At 41.4% G+C, this 23,201-nt stretch overlaps 1 protein-coding gene across 1 annotated transcript in view; it reads right to left on the reverse strand.

Annotated features, from left to right (window-relative positions):
- Positions 1–11,616: 11,616 nt before the first annotated feature.
- DPT (dermatopontin) overlaps positions 11,617–23,201 on the reverse strand; it is a 36,696-nt gene continuing 25,111 nt past the window's right edge. Inside the window, exons 3-4 of the mRNA XM_055582179.1 lie at positions 16,957–17,064; positions 11,617–12,442 (exon numbers count right to left, since the gene is read on the reverse strand). Coding sequence (XP_055438154.1) covers positions 12,376–12,442; positions 16,957–17,064 — 175 coding nt within the window. The 3' untranslated portion in view covers positions 11,617–12,375. The remainder of the gene's footprint in view (positions 12,443–16,956; positions 17,065–23,201) is intronic.

The following is a 23,201-nucleotide window of genomic DNA, read 5'->3' on the forward strand; positions in this document are numbered from 1 at the left end:
TGCACACAGTGTTGTGGGATCCCCCATGGAGACCTCCTAGCCAGCCTGGGAGAGATCACGGAAGGCAAGGAAGACAATGATGCTTTACTAGGAAATGGAACTTAACCCTATGCACTCTAGGGAGCATATAAAGTAAGAGTTAAAAATCACTATGTTAGATCACTCCCCTAGCGGTGTATAAGTGGCATTTGAAGGAAGCAAGTCAGAATAGGGATAAGGAGACCTGATAGAAAAGTGGTGCAGTAGTTTGGAAAAGAGGATGAGTTCTAGTTGTAGTTATTTTCATGGAACTATAGAAACCCTCTGGTGTTGGAAGGCACTTCTTTCATTGTTTAAATATTTGTATAGCTAATAGTTAACAAATACCTGCTGTAGGTGGGGCAGTGGATACAAAGAGACAAAGAGAACATGTAGTTTTGTCAAAACAGGAAAACGCAAAAGTATGACAAGTGATGTAAAGTATGAATTATGGCAGCACCCCAGAGGGACTTCTAACACACCTGGGGAATCAGAGCATATAGCACTGCGAGTCAGCCAGGGAAAGAAGGCCCAGGTACAGAGGCTTCCAAGTATGGAAAATAGTATATAAAGGGTGCAAAGGCATAGGGGAACATGACAATGTCTCTTCAGGGAAACGTGAATTATTTTGCATGACTAACATAGAATTATACCTGGTGGGCAGTGTGTGAAGCAATATATGTCATCAGAAGGAATGTGTTTAAGAATCATGTGAAGATTTTAGCAAGGATACAACATATTAGATTTATGTTAGGAAAAATCTTCTTCCAGCTGATGGACGGATTTCCAAAGTAAAGACTGTAGCTAAGGAGACCAGGAAGCAATGATAAGGGTTTAAAAAAGTAATATTTTGAGACTAAATAAAATAGATCAAATCCAAGAATTGCCCAGGAAGTGAAAATTATAACTACTCTGATGATTCCATAGTACTTGGAGCATATGAGAATGTCTGGTCCCCACTCAAGAGAAATGCAGGGAAAACTAGGATTTACTTAAAGCAAGGAGGTAGGGCATGCATCCATGGAAACAATGGAAGATGTATGGTTTTTTATTTTCTTTTACTTTTTTTTTCTTTTTTTAATCTATGGGATAGAAGTTCTAAGAGCCTAGGAAGTATAAATGTGTGGGGATGTAAGAATGAAAGGAATAGCTAGAGAATATATGAATAAAGAGTATGGGAGAGAAAATATAAAGGGGCTGCCGCTTAGTCCTTCAGCAAAGAATAATCAAAAGAGTCAGTCATTCAGTCATTCAACAAACATATTTTGATCTCCAACAATGTGGTGGGTACTCCACCAGGTGCTGGGGATACAGTAAAGGACCATGTGTACCAGGCGGAGACTGACTGCCTTCATAGTTTCATTTGTTGGGTTGATTTGGGGCTCGTACTGGCTGAGGCCTCAGATGAGGTGAGAAAGGATGAGATTGGCCATCTATGGCATTGCCTACAGAAGGCAGCATAGCTCAGTCTACACTGGAACACACATACACTGGCCTCAGCCAGGTCTGATGAGTAGAGTGTGTGGTCTTGAAAAACTAACTCAATATCTATGAGTCATTTTTCTCATTTGTAAAATGAGATTAATGAGAGCCACCTTGTAAGTCGACTTACTATGAGTTTTCAAATGAGCTTCATTTAAGGGCCAAGTAAGGTACCTGCCTTAGAGCATGTATAAAAATAATTGTTATCATAATCATGATTTGATACCTATATTTAGAGACACAGATAAATCAAAGACTTGGTTACTTCAGTACATGAAGATCAACTGTGAATTCATGGAGGCCTGTGTGGATCGAAGCTTCACATAAAGTCAAAGGCAGCAACATCCTTAATGATGATTGACTTCATGTGGAAGGACCTCAAAATTGCCACTACCTATAAATTTGCTTATTTTCTACTTTTCTTTTAGAAGTGAGATCTTTATAATGTCTGATGAAACTGGGGTACACTATTGTACTTCCTTAGATTAGGTGTCCAAATTCCTTCATTGGGAATTAAAGATAATAAAAAATAATTTATATGTCTATTGAATTGGTTGTGACTACCAAATACCAGTGATAAATTTGATTTATGATGCAGGTAACCTTCATCCTTCAAGACAATGTTGGAGAAGAGCCTCAGGAAATGAAGTGAGCTACAGCTTTGCTATCAGCCCAGCACATTTCTGCTAACAGACTGGGTATCCTGGGGTTTAATCAGCTGAAGAGAACAGTAGTGCTTATTAAGCGTGATGATGATTCTCTGGGCAGAAATCTTCCCGGGGCACGTGCAGCAAAGAGAAATGAAAGAAAAGAAAGATGAGTATATCTCAGCTGTCAGAGTAATTCTTCTTAGCTGGGTTAGATTTATGGAATTGGGGGTTTGTGATGTAGGAGTCATTACCGAAGGCAGACAACAACGAGGTATTGTCACTACAGGAGATGTTGAATCTGTTCCTGGTTTTATTGGGATGGGTAAGGTCTAAAGTAATATGAAATAGTTGAGTAGTAAGGTTATGATTTTCAGGCCACCCATCTGACTTTTTAGACCTCCAACAATGTTCTCTCACTTACCTTACAGTGTGCCTCTCTCTCTAAAGGTAATATGTAAAATTTTGGAATAAAGCTGTAAGTCTTTTCTATTGTACAACATCTAGCTATGGAATAATAAGAAGCAGTTTAAAAACTTTCTTCTTACTCTCAGTGGAAACCCTTGGCTCCAGGTTGACATAGCAGAGAGAAGCTGGGCTTCACAAACAGCCAGACTTGGATTCAAAGTCCACTCTCACTAGCTGTGTGACCTTGGGCAAGTCTTCTATTTCAGGAACTTTTGAACTGAGCTATAAAATGGCAATAAGAAGGCCCATGTAGAGTAGCTGCAAGTGTCAAATGGGAAAGCCTGTTAGAGCACAGAGTTCAAGGGCCTGAATCTTCCTTTCATGTTACCGTACTAAACCACTGTGCAGGGACCTGGGAGCGTACATCACTGAGCTAATAGCCCAGAGCCTTGAATTCTAGATCTGACTGTGCTGCTTACTCATGGGGTATCCTTGAGCAAGTCATTGACTTCAGTGGGCTCCAGTCTTCCATTAGTAAGACGTAAGACGCATGGTTTCCCTCAGCTCCTTGAGAAGCACCTCACTTCCATAGGTTTGCCCAGGCAGTCTCCACTACTGGCATGACTCTTACTCTTCCTTCACTTGTTCTGATGTCTTCTGTTTCATCAGCCTGAAACTGTTTACCTCGGATGGGGACTTGAACCCATGTGCTGGGACTCAAACCTGGCCAAAACTTGAACTGGGACTTAAGATTTACTGAGGCTCAGGTTCTTTGTGTCTCAGCACAGAAGGAATTCAGCCGGAGGCAAAGTGATAGTCGAGGGGTAGATTTTTTAATATAAGATGCTTGTAAGAGATGCAAGTGGGCAGGCGGCGGAGCTCTGCCCCAACGATTAAATGGGCTATGATTTTATAATCAAAGGAAAGTGGGGGAGGGGGAAAGACCACCTTATTCAAGAAGACGTCAGGCTTACATCACTAGCTCCTCCTTTACATCAGTCAGGAGAGTGTCTGACCCTATGAGGTCAATTAGGATTACCATTATTATTAGATTCTTCCCTGGTGGCTCAGATGTTAAAGAGTCTGCCTACAATGCGGAAGACTAGGGTTCGATCCCTGGGTCCGGAAGATCCCTGGAGAAGGAAATGGCAACCCACTCCAGTGTTCTTGCCTTGAAAATCCCATGGACAGAGGAGCCTGGTAGGCCACAGTCCATGGGGTCGCAAAGAGTCGGACACGACTGAGCAACTTCACTTCTTATTCAGGATTATCATAGGGCTTATTCAAATCAGTAGAAGGGTGGTGACATTTTTCTCACCCCTACTGGGACTTCTCCGACTACCTGTATGGCTGTCCCGTTCTATTCCTGTCAGGCACATAGTGATCCTTCTTCACAGCGTGTCACTCCCTGTGCCTTTGACTGTCACTCACTGGGCCCTCGACTGTAAACAGCTTTCTTTTGATTTCTAACCTTTCTGGATTTTAGGCCTTGGCTCCCCAACTAGAACGAAATTCTTCCTGAGGAAAGAAGTATGTTTTAGGCTTTGTGACTTCCTTCAGTGTGTTCCAGGAACAAAGTAAGTGATTAATGATACCTTGTTGAAGTAACAGTCGACATTAAATGTACAAAAGCACAGATGTGTAGGATTATGGATTTGGAACAAGCATTGGTGCCATTCTGGGAAGGGCTGAGTCTGATGCCCCCACTACCAATAATCCACTCATCCACATCTTTCCATTTTTTTTTCTATCCCTCTGCAAAGGTTTTTATCAAGGCTTACCTATGCATGTAGAGAATTAAGCTTGCCTTGGCTCTGAATTTCTGTGAAGTCCTTCTCCAGCTTGAGCTGTGCTGTTTTATACTGTGAGAGGTGTTTGGCACCTTCCTCCTGGAAGCCATGGGCAGAACTAATTTGCATGACATTGTACTGTCAGTGACATTATACTGTCTCAGTAGGGGACAGGCAGGTATGACTCAGAGCATGTTTGATTCCCAAAGACATCTTTCCAAGGGGTAATGGCTAATGAGCCCACCTTTGAGTCTGCCAACAAAAGAGACCTGGGAGACACTCAGGTCAGCTGAAATCCACCAGTCCCAGAGAGGGAAGATGTGACACACAGGCATGGTCTATGGATGCCTGCCAGGCAACATCATGAACAGGAAACCCTGACTCTCAGAAACTGGCTTCGCTGCTTCAGCCCAGCTAATCACCAGCTAGTCTCACAAGTCAACTCTTTGTGGGAATAACAAGGAAAAACAAGGGTCATAAAGTCTATATTCACAAAATTTTAATCTGTGTTATTGCTTGTCTTAGGGCTCTACTTGTATTTACTTATCAAATGTTTGTTGTATAGGGATATATCAAACAAAAATCACTTCCCTCCTATCCTCTGGAACTCATATGCTATTATAAGACTCAAAATGCATCCAAATTCATACAGAGCTATACCAATTTACCAACCTGTGCCCCTTTGCCCTCAGCCCCTCAGTCTCTTCAAGGGTTAGTTACCTAGGTGCTACCTCATGTTTAACAAATGCCTAGTTCTGTACTTCCCTGGTGGGTCAGTGGTAAAGAACGCACCTGCCAATGCAGGAGACCTGGGTTCTATCTCTGGATTGGGAAGGTCCCCTAGAGAAGGAACTGGCAACCAACTCCGTTATTCTTGCCTGGAGAATCCCAGGGACAGAGGAGCCTCATGGGCTGTAGCTCTTGGGGTCACATAGAGTTGGACATGACTTAGCAACTGAACAATAGCAACAAGTCCTGTACTTGTTGCCCAGATGTTGATTTCAATATAGTTGAAAAGGTCATAAAAACACTAAAATTCACATTCTGGTTTTTAGTATGGTGACACACCTTCTGAACATGTAAGTAACAGTTGTGACTGCCTAGTATGTTTTCCAACTCATTCATCATTAATGAGTAGCTCTTAGAAGGATGAAATTAATGATTACCTAATGATGTTGAAGAGAAAGCGGGAAATGGCATTGCGTGTGTGAATGCTGAGTTGATTCAGTCGTGTCTTACTCTTTGCGACCCCGTGGACAGTAGCCTGCCAGGCTCCTCTGACCATGGGCTCTCCCAGGCAAGAATACTGGAGTGCATTGCCATGCCCTCCCTCCAGGGGGAGAGGGCATTAACTCCTTTCTAAACCACACATTATCATAATACCATGCTTCTTAATACAGCTATGCAATTTTCAAAGTGCTTTTACACATGTTTCCAATTACTGATTCCTTAAAGCTTTGATTTTGTTGTTGTTTTAGTCGCAAAGTGGTGTGTGACTCTTTTGCGACCCCAAAGAATGTAGCCCTCCAGGCACCTCTGTCCATGGGATTTCCCAGCAAGAATACTGGAGTGGATTGCTATTCCTTTCTCCAGGGGATCTTCCTGACTCAGGGATGAAACCCACGTCTCTTGTATTGTCAGGCGGGTTCTTTACCACTGAGCCAGCAGGGAAGCCCCAGAGCTGTGATAGGTCTTCCCAATAAAAACTGAAAACCAGCTGGAAATCCAGATTAATTTTAAAGCATAAGTCTTGGATGCCCACTATATGTAAAAACATCCTATTAAGCACTAGAAACCTACAAACAAATAAGTCAGGACCTCTTCCCTTAGGGAAATGCAAACAAAGACTGGATTACTGAGAAGCCAGGAGGGGACCCTGAACCAGTCTTAGCAAACACTGCAAATTTTCTGGGGAAGCTGAGTCCCATGCTTGGTCCTGAAGGGCAAGCAAGAGCAAGGGCACTTCAATGAGTGGAGGGGTTTTAAATATTTGTTTCTCATTGGCCATATGACAGAATGAACATCTGTTCCATTGTCTCTGGGGATGGTGAGAGATGTTGGAAAGAGCAGGTAATTCTGCCTATTAAATTATAACCCACTAGGCAGACTGTTAGATGAAAGAGTCTGGTTTTATAATCTCTCTCTTTCCATGAAGTCACCATATGCTCACCTTTCAGCTGGAACAGAGTCCTAGGGCTGAACTCTTTAGCAGCTGGTGACTGTTCGTGTCCCATAAGATTAAAATTACTTTTAAAAAATTATAAACACAATCAATGGTAATTGTTTTTTAATGTTAGGAAAGGCAGAGAAGTATTAAAAAAATAAAGAAATAAACAGTAATGCTACCATTCAGAGAATTCAGAGGATATAATAATTTGCATTTTTTAAAAGATGCTTCTATTCAGCAGTTTTCACTGATACGGATATTCATTCACATGGATAACTGGGCTTCTTTAGGGGGTATTAGGAAAAGGAGAAGAAGGTTACAAACGAAACATTTCCAGTGCTTAAGAAGGCACAGAGGAACCTAATAAATAGGTTTTAAAATACACAGGTAAGGACCTCTCTAGGGTCCAGTGGTTAAGAATCTATCTCACAATACAGGGGACACAGGTTTGATACCTGGTTGGAGAACTAAGATCTCACAGGCCTCAGGGCAACTAACCTGAGTGCATTTGGTAATGGATAAACACCCCAGTTAGATCCAGACCCCATTTTGCAAAAGATTTCACTTACCTTCATGACTCTGGCTCCCAGAATGGTAACCAGGCTCTGGTAGTACTTCTTAACACAGTGGTTTAATTTCACAAAACTAAACAGAAGTTTTAGTTAAAATGGACTGGATCTTTGTAAGATTTTTTTCTTCCTTTTCTTTGATTTTCTTTGTAAGAGTAGATGCTGTTGGCTCTGTGGCCTTTGCTTGTGTTGGCCACCTGATGTGCATACCTGTTTGGATGCAGGCTGTACTGAGTGACAATTTCCTTCACTAAAAGGGGGAGAAGAACCTGGAAGTATAAGGAGAGAACCAAGTAGGTTGGAAGCTAGACAAGGGACCGGCTAGAAAGGGGGAAAACCCCTGACTACATGATGAACAATAAATAAACATGGAAGAAGGAAATTATTGAGTCCTGCCCCAAGGCCACCGAAGCAGAGCCTAGAACCAAGAACACCTCTAAAGCTAACTGAACCCCTTTATAACTATCACCAAAAGCCTCCTGATCATCACTAGCAAGCCTCCTGACTCCAAAAATAGGCAAGGATGTCCACTCCAGTAAATCCCCTATAGTGCTCCCACCAATCACCTACTGCCAACCTTCCAGCAGTAATTTTCTTTGTCTCGAGGCTATAAAAATTAGCTACTAACCCATGAAAACTGTCAGCTTTCCCTGGTCTGTCAGGAGGTCAGTCTAGTGCATTCACAGTGGTCACATTATTTCTGCTCTTTGTTCTTAATAAACTTACTTTATTCTGAAATGGTCAGTGTATGGAAATTCTTTTCCAACCTGCATTCAGACTGCCTCAACCAAAATGTCTAAATTTTTGTTCTTTGATTTTTTAGTTTGAGTTTGTACATTCATTAATGCTTTTATGAGATTACATTCCTCTGTAGGAACTAAAAAAATGCTGAGTTTCTAGTCTGGGTTGAAGCAGTTGACCCATAAAGATAATACATATGGATGAACACCCAGGATGGAGAGAACTCCCCAGGCCATGGCATTGTGCATCTGGGTGCATGGAGCAGAGAGAGGATTGGATAAATTCCCTCTCCCTAGATTTCTAGGAGGCCTCAGCTGCAATCTGAGTTCCAGATACCATAATTGTAATTATTAATATGCGCACATGGTGGAATGCCTTATGGTGCTGATGGGAGCTACCTGTACGTCCTTAGGTGTTTGTGACTGTGTACTGTGCCTCCCAGACACTTTGGTGGCATCAGTGTTTTCTGGGGAAACTTTCCTAAGCCTTTACATCCTTAATGCCTTCCATGATGTTGTTTCCATTGCCTGAAATGCCACTCTCCCTTTTCCCACCCTAACCTCTCACCACTCTCTGTTGCAATGCCACCTATTCTTGACTCACCAACCTGGACTGTGATGATTTGCTTGCTTGTTTGACTCCCTTAGTTTATAATCCTCTGGAATGCAGGAACTCTGCCTTGTGAAGTGGCTGATATATAATAAGCCTTTAATAATTTATTGGTTGAGTGACCGAATGTGAATAAATGAATAAATAAGTGGATGATAGCAAAACTGATCTCACCTCTTCTATGAATTTTCCTTTTCTTCATCTATACCAATATCCAATTTACACAAGGAACATTATTTCTAAAGTGTGCTAATAATATTCTATTTCTCTTACTACATTTATTGGGTCCTTATTAGGGCAAGACACTATGAGATCGTATTTAATCCTTACAAGAACCCCACAGTGTGGGTGCTACTATTGTCTTTGTTGTTGTTTAGTCACTAGACCATGTCCAACTCCTGTGACCCTATGGACTGTAGCCCACCAGGCTCCTCTGCCCATGGGATTTTCTAGCCAAGAATACTGGAGTGGGTTGCCATTTCATTCTCCAGGGGATCTTCCTGGCCCAGGGACTGAACTCACATTTTCTGCTTTGCAGGTGGATTTTAGTGACTTTTATAGAGTTAGGATTCCAAAGAAAAAAAGGTTTTGTTGTGTTGTTTAGTTGCTAAGTAGTGCCCAACTCTTGTGACCCCATGGGCTGTACTAGGCTTCTCTATCCATGGAATTTCCCAGGACACTGGAGTGGGTTGCCATTTCCATCTCAAATTATTGTCTTTACTGGTAAGGAAATAGAGTGTTAGGGAAAGTAGGTGACTGAGCCTTGGTCATGCAGCTGATAAGTGATGGAACAAGGATCTGTGCCCTGACTGTTGGAATCCAGGGCCCTCTTGCACTCACTTCACAAGTTCTATGGGTCCTTCAGGGCCAGCCATGGGCTTGGCTTCCTCAGGAAACTTTCCTGCACTTGTGTCTTCATTGTCTGTTTTCTCATCTCTTCCTGTCAGACTGTAGGCCCTGTGAGGCAGGAATCAAGTCTCTTTTCTTCCCATGTTTTTGTGACCACCCTCTTGTGAAGTTACTGGAAAAGGGACTCCTGCTCATAACCAGGCAGATGAGGAAAGAGTGGGCTTGGGGATCTGTCTAATATTACACAGCACCTTGTTGTCAGAGCCAGGGGCAGGAACTACGTTTTCAAATCCCATCCCAGGCTTCTTCTCCGGAAGAAAATGCCTTAGGAATTTGTAAACAATCTGGGACAGATTGTTCAGCATTCACAGGATTTCTGAGGTTGCAAGAAACCACAATATCACCTGGATAAATTCCTCATAGAGTGGGGAGGTGGTTTGTCTAAGGTTGTGTGCAAGTTACTAGAAAGATTGGAGTAATGAGAGCACAGAGAGAGATCACAGTCAGAAGATCAGGGATGAAGCCTCAATCTGGCACTTGGTTTCTTCTGATTGAGGTTGACCAAAAAAAAAAAGTATAAATTCAGATTTGAACCAAGCTGATGATGACTTTCCTGTTATTGTCCTTGGCCTATATGCAAAAATAGCTTTTCTCTTAGTTCTTCTCTCCATTTATTCTACTTGGCACAGACACATATTGGATTGCTGTATTACTTTTTTTTCCTTGACTCGTGCTGTCTGGCAGTCTCCTGGACTGCTGCTCCCAGTTGTACCTCTCCAACCCGAGCCTCCAGCATTCTGGTGCCCTACTCCCCCACCTCCTCCCCAGCCTTTGGTTTCCTTCATGGCTGCTAAGTCAGCCAGTCTGCGTTGCTTGTCTTTCTTCCAGCTGTGCTCCACACACCCGGCTAAGTCCATTTCCTGGCTGCCATCCTGACCCAAAGCTGCAATTGCTAAAATATTAATGGTGCCCTTTGTGAGAAAAAACACAGGGAAGCTTGGTGTAAATGAAAATTGCCAGAGACATGGAAACAGTGAAATGGAAGAAATAAAGCAGAAATATAATGTGAAAAAGGGCCTCAGCATTAAGTCAAAGGCGGACATCTTTAGCTCTGCCTTTCTCTTCCTAATACCGAGGTGTCACTGGGAAATGCCAGCTTCACTGGCTGAAATTCACTGTCTTGGCCACCTGGATGGGTTGCCTAACAAGGTAGGTGATCCCTGTGGATTTGCCTGCCTGCCTGGGTCTCCTGAGAGAGAAGAGAAGGGAAGCACAGCACAGATCTGAAAAGAAAAGGCAAACTGTGTGGATAAAGAAAGTAGAGGCTCCCTGTGGTCAAAAATCATGTGACACATTGGCATGAGGAGGTCCATAGGATGCTGAGGACAAATCAGCTAGATTCAAGGGCAAAGAAATGTGATTCCACCCTTTATCCAATCCTTAATGAAAGCACTTAGCACTTTATGCTTTATTTATTGGATTTCTCATACTCTGTCATTATCATTATTGGATTCCTGGTGCCCTGCATGGTGCTTGGCACAAATCACAATGAGACGCTATATTTTCTGAATAATCAGAAAGGGGAAGAGTAGAGAGCAAAGTCGGAGAAGGGGATGGCACCCCACTCCAGTACTCTTGCCTGGAAAATCCCATGGATGGAGGAGCCTGGTGGGCTGCATTCCATGGGGTCGCTAAGAGTCGGACACAGCTGAGCGACTTCACTTTCACTTTTCACTTCCATGCATTGGAGAAGGAAATGGCAACACAGTCCAGTGTTCTTGCCTGGAGAATCCCAGGGACAGGGAAGCCTGGTGGGCTGCCGTCTATGGGGTTGGACATGACTGAAGCGACTTAGCAGCAGCAGCAGCAGAGAGCAAAATGGAGAAGGAAATGGCAACCCAGTCCAGTGTTCTTGCCTGGAGAATCCCAGGGACAGAGGAGCCTGGAGGGCTACAATTCGTAGGATTGCAAAGAGTCGGACATGATTGAAGTGGCTTAGCACAGAGAGAGAAAAATGACCCTTAACATTTGCAACATAGTGAATGTTAATATTTTTATTCTTTTTATGATGAAGAGAGTACAAAGGGCTGGGGATGGGGACATCACAGGAGGAGGAAAAATAGTGCCATCTCTGCAAAAGACACCCCTAAACTACACATTGAAAAGAAGTAGATCCCCCAGGGCAGCCTTTCCCATCCAGAAAACGGAAACAAATCAATGAGTTTGCCAGTAGCTCGCACAACTACAGGGCCTTTGCCAGTTTTTCCAGGTGCTGGCGAGTCAAACTCCTTTTTCAGTTTTCCTCCAGATTCCTAACTTGAGTCCCATTCTCTGACCTCTCTCATCCTCCTTGTTTTTGTCTTACTTGAGACTGATTCTCACAGGTTTCTCTGGTTCCTGTGCTCATTTTCATTACTGGGCATGCTAACAATCTTTTTCCAGTTTGGGAAATTCTTCCAATCCTCAGTCTTTCAGGCCCAAACAATTTCACCTCCCCATTTCACCTCCTAGTCTCCTCCCTCCTGGAGCACAGAGCTCTGCACTTGAACTTCTAGGCAAGTATGGCTTACGTGGAGTGGGAGAGTGGAAGCAGGTCGCCCTAAGGCAGAAGGTCTGTTCTCTGTGAAGATCCTAGGTTTCCTTCAAACAGACAGAGCTCCAGAGAGCATTCCTGGTCCCCTTCTTCAATTTCTGCCCCTTCATTCTACTACTGAACCTCCTCACAGGTACTGCTCAGCACCAGGCAGCTCACTGGGTAGTAAAAGCAACAGCAAGGCTGAGACAGGTGCTCAAGCAACTAGGCTTGTTTTCAGGCTGTGCATGTGCACACAGAATATATGGTGTGCAACAGAGCCATTGTCACTCATACAAAAGGGTTTCTACGGAACATGTTGAAAGTGAGAAATTAGGGATTTTATTATAAGCGTGATACTAGTCAGAAAGCCCAGAAAACTGGCATTCCAGCTACCAACCAGCTTGAGCAGAAGAAAAGAGAGCAACAGAAACCACTTAGGACTCCCTGCTGATGTTAACATCTGTGGAGTCCTCAGGCCTCCTGGACCTCTTCCCTTCACTCAGATTGGTAGGTTGCAGATCTAAACATTTGCAAATTCACAGTCATAGTCAGTCATCCGGCACATTATGAATTTCCACTGGCGATCCCTGTAGGGAGAGAGTCAGAGAGCTAATATCAGTGAGAAAAGATACCTTGGGAAGAATAAAGCAATGAGCAATCTTTGGAGAATTTAGGAACTTAAGGGATACCTAATCTCACTTTCCTCTCAGGAAACATCTCTAAGAAGTCTCTAGAAAACCTATTGGTAGTTGTCTATGAGGTCAGGACTCCTAGACACCTCCTCACCCAGTTCAAGGTGCATCTTGGAGGGGACTAACTAGGTCGCCAGTGTGGTTAGGTCCTGTTTATTACCAGTGATCAGCTGATCACTGGTCCGTCTCAAAAGCACCTTCTTGGACATACAGGTTAACAGCTTGGGATAAAAACATTTACTTAACATTTTCTTCATTTCATTGTAGAGAATCATCTCTTACATTGGCTATCCATCTGCTCATTCTTTCTTTTTCTGAGAACGTACAATGTGCTGGGATCTGTGCTGTACCCTCTTCAGAAAACACTATCACAGGGAAGTGGACAGAGAGAAAACAATCCTAAAAGCCTTAACATGAAAAGGAAAGTGCCTGTTATTTTTGCATGACAGAAACTGAATTGCATATTTGTTTAGATGGTCAGGCATAGGTATGAGAAAACAGAATTGTTTAGTTTTGAAAAATATAGTGTGGATGCCTTTCAAGGAACATTCTTTGCTAAGGACTAGCCCAAGTCCTTTGTTCACCTATTTAACAAAAATATATTGAAAGCCTACTCTGCATAGCACTCTTCTGGTCTGATATTATCTAACAATGATAGCAGCGAAGGTAATGACAACTGTAACCACTATTCGCTGAATCCTCCAGTATGTCCAGCATTGCACTAGATGCTTTACATATTTTCTCATTTAATCCTCACAATATGTCATTGTTTAGGTGGAGAAGTGGACTCAGAGAAACATGAACTTTATTAACATAATTAGGTGACAATTGCAAGTTCCAAGTTTGTTGAACTCAAATCTTGCTCTTTATCTGATACCACAATGACTCCGTAACTTGACACCCATACCCCCATTGAGAACACGGCTGTCATATCTTTTGCAAAGTCTTGATGAAGGGCAAAAAAGTCATTCTGTATATAGTCACGCAAATGCTTCCCAAGCACAGTGGGGTCATTTAACCTTAGAATATTCTTCTTCCTCTTCAGTCTGAAAGGCCTCTTCCCAGATCAATTTTTCTTAGACACCAACACTGATAAGATCATCATCAAGCTGCAAATCTGGAAGGTGGGGCTGACCACTCTCAAGTTCTGGGAGGTAACTCTTGCCAACAGCTATGGAACAGGCTGCTCACACAGTAAGGCAGGCTTTGTAATTTGAGTCTGCTGCTCGAGGTTGTTTAGAGTAATGGGCATAGGCTGCCCAAGTATAAAAAGTTTTCAAGAGCCTGGATAACCAATTATTTATTAGTATTTATTCCTGCAGTTGTTCACAGAGAACATGGCTTGTTTCAGATGGAGGTTAGGAAATCGGTGGCATGTGAGTTTATAAAATAAATTTCATTACTGTAGACAAGTCTGATTTATCTCTATGCCAACAGACATAGCTAAATAAGATCTTGAGCCAGGCATTCACGCTGCTCTTTCAAAAGGCTTTAATTGATGCTAAGCAAAAGTTAGACTTGGTTGTAAAAGAACCAAGTTATTCAAATCAGGCTTAGTCTCTGATTTCCCTCCTGGATGGTGGTTCTCAGGAAGGGGCAGTTTCGCTCCTTGGGGATTTTTATTGTTGTTGTTGTCACAGCTCTGGGGGAGGGGAGATCGCTATTGCCATCTAGTGTGGAGGGGTCCGGCTGCTGCTGAACATCTGCAACGCATGGGAAAGGCTCCTGCAACAAAGAGCTATCTGTGCCCCAGCTGCGCAACTCCATTCCAGGAGAAAACCACTATGATCTGCCTGTGGAGGAAAAGCTCCTGCCCAATGAGTCCTACACTGAAAATACTTCTTGAAGGTGATGACCTCAGCATCTTTCAGCAGAGCGGGAGAAATCCAAGTTGTGGATCTTCACACCACTGATTGTTAGTGACCGCGGCAAAATTGCATGGGTATATTAATTGTAAACAAATGCATGATAGAATAGCTCAGTTTTCCAAGATTTTAGGTTAAACTACATAACTGAAAATGTCCAAGTCAATAGCCACTGGACATTTTAGCTGTCAAATTATATTTATTTTGAGGAAATTTTGGATGGTGTACTCTCTTTACTGTATTCCTTCCTGTCTCCTTAAACAGAAAATGCCAAACTAATTTTCTCGTTGACGTGGAAACATCATTAGGAACATTGAGCACCCTTCTATACTGTTGTCCAATGTTGCCCTTCAGGGCTTTGAGTTCTTAGGTTTTTCCTTTTCTTTTTCTTAAATATAGTTTTGTGTGTGTCACATCATTGACCTGTTTTATTTTAACTGGTGAGAAGTAATATCTTCCCTATTCATTAAAAAAAATTTTTTTAATTGAAGGATAATTGCTTTACATAATTTTGTTGTTTTCTGTCAAATATCAACATGAATCAGCCATAGGTATACATATGTCCCCTCCCTCTTGAACCTCCCTCCCATCTCCCTCCCCATCCCACCCCTCTAGATTATTACAGAGCCCCTGTTTGAGTTTCCTGAGTCATACAGCAAATTCCCATTGGCTATCTATTTTACATATGGTAATGTATGTCTCCTTGGCACTCACTCCACACATCTCACCCTCTCCCTCCATAAGTCTATTCTCTGTGTCTGTTTCTCCATTGCTACCCTGGAAATAAATTCATCAGTACCATTTTTCTAGATTCCATATACATGCATTAGTATATGATATTTATGTTTCTTACTTCACTCTCTGTAATAGGCTCTAGGTTCATCCACCACATTAGAAATGATTCAAATGTGTTCCTTTTTTACAGCTGAATAGTATTCCTTTGTATATATGTACCACAGCTTCTTTATCCATCCATCTGTCAATGGACATCTAGGTTGCTTCCATGTTCTAGCTATTGCAAATAATGCTGCTAAGAGCAGTGGGATACATGTGTCTTTTTCAATTTTGGTTTCCTCAGAGCATATGCCTAGGAGTGGGATTGCTGGATCATATGATGATTTTATTCCTAGCTTTTTAAGGAATCTCCAGACCATCTTCCATAGTGGCTGTATCAATTTACATTCCCACCAATAGTGTAAAAGGGTTCCCTTTTCTCCACACCCTCTCCAGCATTTATTGCTTGTAGACTTTTTGATGATGGCCATTCTGCCTGGTATAAGGTTATAGCTCACTGTAGTTTATTTTTTAATTTGCCTGCTAAACCATTCCAGGCTGCAAAAAGATGGACAGTTTTCTCTCACGTTTCATGTTCCTGCTTGCCACTAAACTAGACACTAAAAAAGATATAGCGAGCACCTCAGCCCTTGAGGAAACATTGGCTAGTATCAGTATTAGTTCATTCCAATCCAGTCAACCAGAACCATGCTTTCAAAATGTGGGTTGTGAAAATAATAACTAAGCTAGATAAAAAGGTATGTAAAATGCAAACAATTAATGTGTGAGAATTGAGGGGGTTTTCTATGAATAAATGTAAGGGTTTTTGTTCATTGAGCCTGAAACCTGTATTGCATCTTTTCAGATTTCATTCATGTTTGTTTTTTCTGTTTAATTTTTTTTTAATTAAAGGTCATATTAAATAAGTTAACTCCAATTAGGTATGATATCATTGCACTTAAAAACATAAATATACACAAAAATGTCCCAACCAAATTTGTCATTCTATTATTTAATGAATTAATGAGTTAGGTTTTGTTCTATTTGCTAAACAGTTAGTGGTAACTTTTCAGGAATTCATTTGCTGTGTAAAGTGATGATCACCTAACCATAAGTAGGTCAAATCAACCTTCTGACACCTGAATTTATTCATATCTCTTTCTTTATTAGCAGGGAGAAGAATTTTTATTTTCCTCTTATTGTTTTGCTTTGATGTATTTGTGATAAAATTGGAAACTGATTATGAGAGAAAGGGGTTTTAAAAAATTAGTACTGTTTTTCTCTGAAGTTCTCCATTTTTGTTTCTAAATATAGTTGGTGAGTTTTGCGTGTTTCTCCTCTCCAGTCCCCTCTCTTCTCTTTTCTCTCCCTTCCCACAACCCAAAGTGAGGATCATATAGAGAAGTGATATTGGACAGGGTTCATTTCAACAGTGGGCACTCTTTTAATCATTTTTGTCCTCTCTAACATGTTTGGCAGGAAAAAAATGCTTTTTAAGACTGATAAAAGGAAGAGCATAAACCATCATGGAATACCAACTTGGCATCTCCTGCTCTGAGCAATCTGGAACCCATCCTCATCTCCAAGGGTGAGCTACTCCACAAAGTAGGTTCAATTCCCATTGTTTTCCATTGTAATGTCAATCTTTTAGTTAACCTAGACCAAGTAGGAAACTAAAGTAGGGAAAACCCCAGATCAAAAATCCTGCAGATATGACCCTTGCAGGGAGCTGGTTCTGACCACTCCAACCTTGCCATGGGGAAGGCTCACCTTTCCACTGCAGAGAAAGTGGTTGTTGCCCCTCGCATATAATAATCATAATTGTAGGAAATCATGTCCATCTCCTCACCATAGTGGCCTGGATATTCTGTTGTCAGCCTATGTGGGAAGAACAAAAGGTTAGAGGGAAAAGATAAAACTATACTGCTGGGAGCAAACAGAAGACATGCTATAATGGAGAGATACAGTTTCAACATTATGGGAGACCCAAATCAGAGCTGGATGACCTCTATTAAACCATTCCAGGCTGCAAAAAGATGGACAGTTTTCTCTCACGTCTCATGTTCCTTCTTGCCACTAAACTAGACACTAAAAAAGATACAGCGAGCTCCTCAGGCCTTGAGGAAACATTGACTTGTATCAGTATTAGTTCATCCCAATCCAGTCAACCAGAACCATGCTTTCAAAATACAGGTTGTAACTTACTAGTAGATCATGAAATCAATTTAATTGGTTAGGACCAGCTGAGCTTTAAAAAAGAAGAAGAGATTGAATAGAAAATATCAGAGACTGCATTATACATACTAAAGATAAGTTATTGTGTATGTAGATAAAAACTTTGTTTAAAATATATATGTGTGCATGTATTTGTATGTTATTTGTATGGTCTGATAATTTAATATGCACTTTTTTTTTACTATATTTGAAAAATATTAAAATAAAATATAAGCTGTATAAAGGTAGTTTTTACCTAGTCTGCCATTGTTTATTTGGCACCTAAAACAGTTCCTGGTCCTAGTAAGTATTTTTTGAATAAATAAATAGCCTTGAGAGAGTCATTTAATCTCAGTTTCCTGGTCTATAGAAGAATGAAAGTTACCTTATAGGTTTGTCATTTGGGTTAACACAAATAAGTATGACACGTGGTAGGAGTTGAATTGTTAGGAGAAATTTTGTGTCTTCTTCCTCCTTCACATTTCCTTCTTTCTCCTCCAAGATTAAGCCAAGCCCTGGCCTCTCCCTGGGTAGGCTTGTTGTGGTCCACTAGAATAAATCTAGAATTTCCTGGCTCTTATAATGCTTCACCACTGGGGATCTTCAGGATCAAAATAGTCCTTTCGGTATGATATGTGTTCCCCAAAGTCTTTATCTGCACCCCCAAACTTCTTGGGAAACAAATAGTGTCAGTAATTTAATCTGATTTGGGGTCACAGGTCATTGTATGTTGATGATATAAAGATCTCCCTAAATGTAAACTTAATACTGCAAGGATTGTCATGAGATCTTAAAAGCCTGATTCATAAACTGGAAGGTCTCTTAGAAGATTCTCAAGCTTCGATGCAACAAGTTAACACAAGATAACCTGAGTTATTGAAGTTGAAGTTGTTCAGTCGTCTCCGACTTTTTGAAACCCCATGGACTATAGCCTACCAGGTTTCTCTGTCCATGGGATTTTCCAGGGAAGGATACCAGAGTGGGTTGCCATTTCCTTCTCCAGAGGATCTTCCCAATCCAGGGATCGAACCCAGGTCTCCTGCATTGCAGGCAGACGCTTTACCCTCTGAGCCACCAGGGAAGCCCAAACCGAAACCTAAAACTTCACTCTCTTTGTTCATAACCATTTCTTTTCCCACATTATGCACTTGTTCTTGTTCTCTGATTCTTCTCTTCTCAAGACATAATTATGCTCTATCAGAACACCAAGCCCTATCTAGAGTGGGTTCCATGTGTTTCTGCTTAATATTTATGGAAGGAAACAAGCTAAGGCAGAACCCTATTTTGTGTTTCCAAAGAGACTCAGAACAAGGACTTTCTTTTCCTAATGAAAACATTAAATGACTCATAAATGGCCCTAATAGGTTTTCATTTTGATTCTGTTGGTTTGTGATCCCTGAGGATTCTAACAAGTGCTAGATTCAAGTTTACCCAAAGGAGGAGGGATTTGTTGATAATGAAAATTAGGATTAAAAGAGATGGAGTAGAATGCATTTTTTCTTACATCAGGGAGCACAAAATATTTTACAGAATTTTTAGAGCACTCTTTAGATACAATATATAAAAGTTGATTGCCAAACATTTTAAGATGTGCTGAGGCAGAAATCCACCTAAGGTAATAGTGTACGGTAGTCACTCAGTCGTGTCTGACTCTTTGTGACCCCATGGACTATATAGCCCACCAGACTCCTCCGTCCATGGAATTCTCCAGGCAAGGATACTGGAGTGGGTTGCGATTCCCATCTCCAGGGGATCTTTCTGATCCATGGGTTGAAACTGGGTCTCCTGTTTTATAGGCAGATTCTTTACCATCTGAGCCACCAGGAAAGCCCCTAGGCAACACTACATTAAGCTAAATCCAGTTCCCAAAACTATTGGAAATCATTATGCTAGACTGATAGTTTTTTAAGTTTTTACTGATCTACTTTCAGATTATTTGGATAATTAAATACATTTGGAATGAAATGGGAAAGAGAGGCTTGCATTTTTAAAAAAAATGATATTTTAAGCTTCAAAGGGGGACAAAAGTTATGCATTGCTTTTTTCAACTAGCAGTTCCTATGGCTTCATTTTTGGTAGTGGCCAGACCAAAAGTCTCCTGTTCAACTGACAGTTTGTCTATGAGGTTCCTCTGTGGGGGACTGCTGTTCAGTAAATTTCTAGAATACCTTCAGGAAGGTGTCATACATGCTTATTTGTGTATTTCCATCTTGGTCCCAGCCAGTTTTTTGTTCTTACTTGATATTGGGGATTTTCATGTTGTTTTGTTTTTGTTATAAAATCATGAGGTCAAGTGTAGATTATTTTACAGAATCTTTGATAAAGAGGGTAAGGCAAGAGTTTGGGTTTTGGTAAAAATTACTTCTACTTTATGAAAGTAAAAATACAGAGGAAGAAAGAATCCCAATCAATAAACCTCCCAAACACCATTCATAGAGGGAACTGCTGTTTCAATACAGTCAGGATTCTGAATTCTAGAACAAGATAAATGTGCCTCCATTTAGTTTCTGAGGATGTCATGCACACACAAAATATTCCAATAAGTGAAAGCCCTAGTAATAACTCCTCAGAAGGAAAAAATAGAATTTAAACGTTCAGAACAAGACACGGGGACAAGGGCATAGGGACTTGTCAGGAAATTAAAAGAGACTACAAGGAAGCACAAGATAAGGGTTTCATAAACTATGGTGATGGGCTTCCTGAGGGCAGAAGGGGAGGAGTTCAGTGTGGTTCCAGATTCCTTGTGGATTACCAGGTCACGGCAGGCAGTTTTATGGCAAAGTACACTTCATACGGAGCACTGCCATACATTTCCAGACCAATTAAAACAATCAAACAGGCCTTCCCTTGCAAGAAGAGAAAGTTCTGTCAGTAACATTGCTGTTGTTCAGTCACTAAGTTGTGTCTGACTCTTTGTGACCCCATGGACTCCAACATGCCTGGCTTCCCTGTCCTCCACTCTCTCCCTGAGTTTGCTCAAACTCATGTCCATTGAGTCAGTGATGCTATCTAACCATCTCATCCTCGGCTGCCTCCTCTTCCTTTTGCCTTCAATCTTTCCCAGCATCAGGGTCTTTTCCAATGACTTAGCTCTTCACATTAGGTGGCCCAAGTATTGGGGCTTCATCTTCAGCATCAGTCCTTCCAATGAATATTCAGGGTTGATTTCCTTTCAGATTGATTGGTTGATCTCCTTGCAGTCCAAGGGACTCTCAAGACTCTCAAGGACCACAATTCAAAAGTATCAATTGTTCGGTGCTCAGTTTTCTTTATGGACCAAATCTGCCAATCCATACATGACTACTGGAAAAAAGATAGCTTTGATTATATGGACGTTTTTATGCAATTTACTGAAATGAGTCTACTACTGAACCTCTTCTATCAGGATCCTTATATATCCCTTTACAAAGAGCTAATTGTCCCTCTGTGTGTGTTTCCCCTATTACTTTTGGATGAGTGGCTACTGGAGCATAATTTCTCACTTTAAACTACTTTTAATGCCATCTGTAGGCAAAAGTATAGCATCACCGACTCATTGGACATGAGTTTGAGCAAGTTTTGGGAGTTGGTGACCGACAAGGAAGCCTGGCATGCTGCAGTCCATGGGGTCACCAAGAGTTGGACACGACTGAGTGACTGAACTGAACTGTAGGCAAGGGGACAGGACCAGAAGGTTGTTTCAAAACTAAGTGAGAACTTGATAACATAGAACCACTTGTACAATTTCTTGTATTAGATAAGTTTGAAGAAGATGGAAAGAAATTAAATAATGTCTTAGGTATGAATTGAAGAAGGCCCATGCAAATGGAGGTGATTTTTAAAACAGATATAGGATTTTCTCATCTAAGATTATTAAAGCTCTGAAATTATCAATGGATTCAGCTAGAATCCATAAATGATTGCTGTCCAGTACGTTACCACAAATTGAGCCACAGCTGACAGATGGCATTCTCCTTTTCTATGAGAACATGACATGTCACAGAGCTTACTCAGATATATATCATCACATTCATTTTAAAAAGGAGAGTAGAGATAGAATTTAAAGAGGACAATTTACTTATTGTTGGAGGTTTGCTTGAGAACTTATGCAATTTTTAATAGTTAAAGGAAAGGGTTTTGACTCTTTCTCAACAGAAAGTGACTCAGTATAGATTTTATCAAACTTCACCTTTATTATTGATTTGTTTTGTTTAGTTGCTAAGTCATATCTGACTCTTTTGCAATCCCATAGACTATAGCCCACCAGGTTCTGTCCATGGGATTTCCCAGACAAGAATACTGGAATGAGTTGCCATTTCCTTCCCCAGAGTATATTCCCAACCCAGGGATTGCACCCTCATGTCCTGTATTGCAGGCAGATTCTTTACCACTGAGCCATTCAGGAAGCCATTTATTATTGATTACTGAGACTTGAACACAAGGTCAGACCTTGTAGTACCAGCATCTATTTGTTACCTGTCTGACCTGTCAGCAAGTAGGACAACTGGATTCTTTGGGGGTCATCCCAGAGGCTCCACTTTTAGGCTGTGTACTTCACTGGTGTGCACGAGAACAAATGGGGCCATGCCCTATGGCCCAGCATCAGTTAGTGTCACATCCTCAACCTTATCCCACTTTGTGGGATGCCAAGAAGCACACACCACAGATGTCCTACCCTAAAAACTGAAAGAAAACTCAGCATCTACAAGTTAACAAACTAGAAGGGGTTACCTGAGGAAGCCATACATCAGCTTTTTTCAAAACAAGAGTAAACAGTGTTTCCCATCCCATTCTTTAGTGCTCAGCCCATCCTCAAACAACATTTTCAGAAGCTTCTTCTGGTCAATCCAACCTCTAATTCTGTCTTACTTCTATTTTCTATGCTTCCCAGAATTCCCTGGTCACTCAGATGGTAAAGAGTCTGCCTGCAAAGCAGAAGACCCAGGTTCCAATCCCAGGGTCAAGAAGATACCCTGGAGAAGGAAATGGAAACCCACTCCAATATTCTTGCCTGGAGAATTCCATGGACAGAGGAGCTTGGTGGGCTACAGTCCATGGGGTCACAAAGAGTCAAACATGACTGAGCAACTAACATGTCACTTTTCTGCTTTTCAATTAACACCTTGTTTAAAATACCCTATTCTAATGTTCTGGGCCTTGCAGGGGGCTCAGTGGTAAAAAATCTGCCTGCGATGCAGGAGACATGGGTTTTACCCCTTGGTCAGGAGTGATCCCCTGAAGAAGGAAATGGCAACCCACTCCAGTATTCTTACCTGGGAAATCCCATGGACAGAGGAGCCTCCCAGACTATAGTTCATGGGTTCGCAAAAGAGTCTAACACAACTTAGCGACTAAACAACATTAGCGACTAAACAACTTAGAGACTAAACAACATTATAAAGTCCTATTACTTGTCAGCATCACATATTTAGCTTTTGATCAAAAAACAGAATACTGTATAGCATCTTGTTTCACAATGGTGATCAGTACAGTGAGCTCCTTGAGGGGTCATTAGTATATGACAAGCATATACACTTTTATAATCTAGTTCAGCTGTGGATGTGGAGAAATTCAACATTTATAGACTTGGGATATGTTGAGATTGGCCTACATTCCACATACAGTCAAAAAGAGGACACCCCTTTCTGACAGGCAAATCACTGAAAAGTGTCTTAAATAAACAGAATCTGCTTGTGGTCAATCCTCTTGATTAATAAATGCTTTGCCAGGTAAGCTACAAAGAATGAGAAAATTTTAGGTGAGACTAATTTGCCAGTGGCCTGGCATCCCCAGTAGGTGCTATATCAGAACCTATTTGAATT

This window comes from Bubalus kerabau, chromosome 5 (assembly GCF_029407905.1).
Source record: "Bubalus kerabau isolate K-KA32 ecotype Philippines breed swamp buffalo chromosome 5, PCC_UOA_SB_1v2, whole genome shotgun sequence".
In the NCBI taxonomy this organism is placed as follows: domain Eukaryota; kingdom Metazoa; phylum Chordata; class Mammalia; order Artiodactyla; family Bovidae; genus Bubalus; species Bubalus kerabau.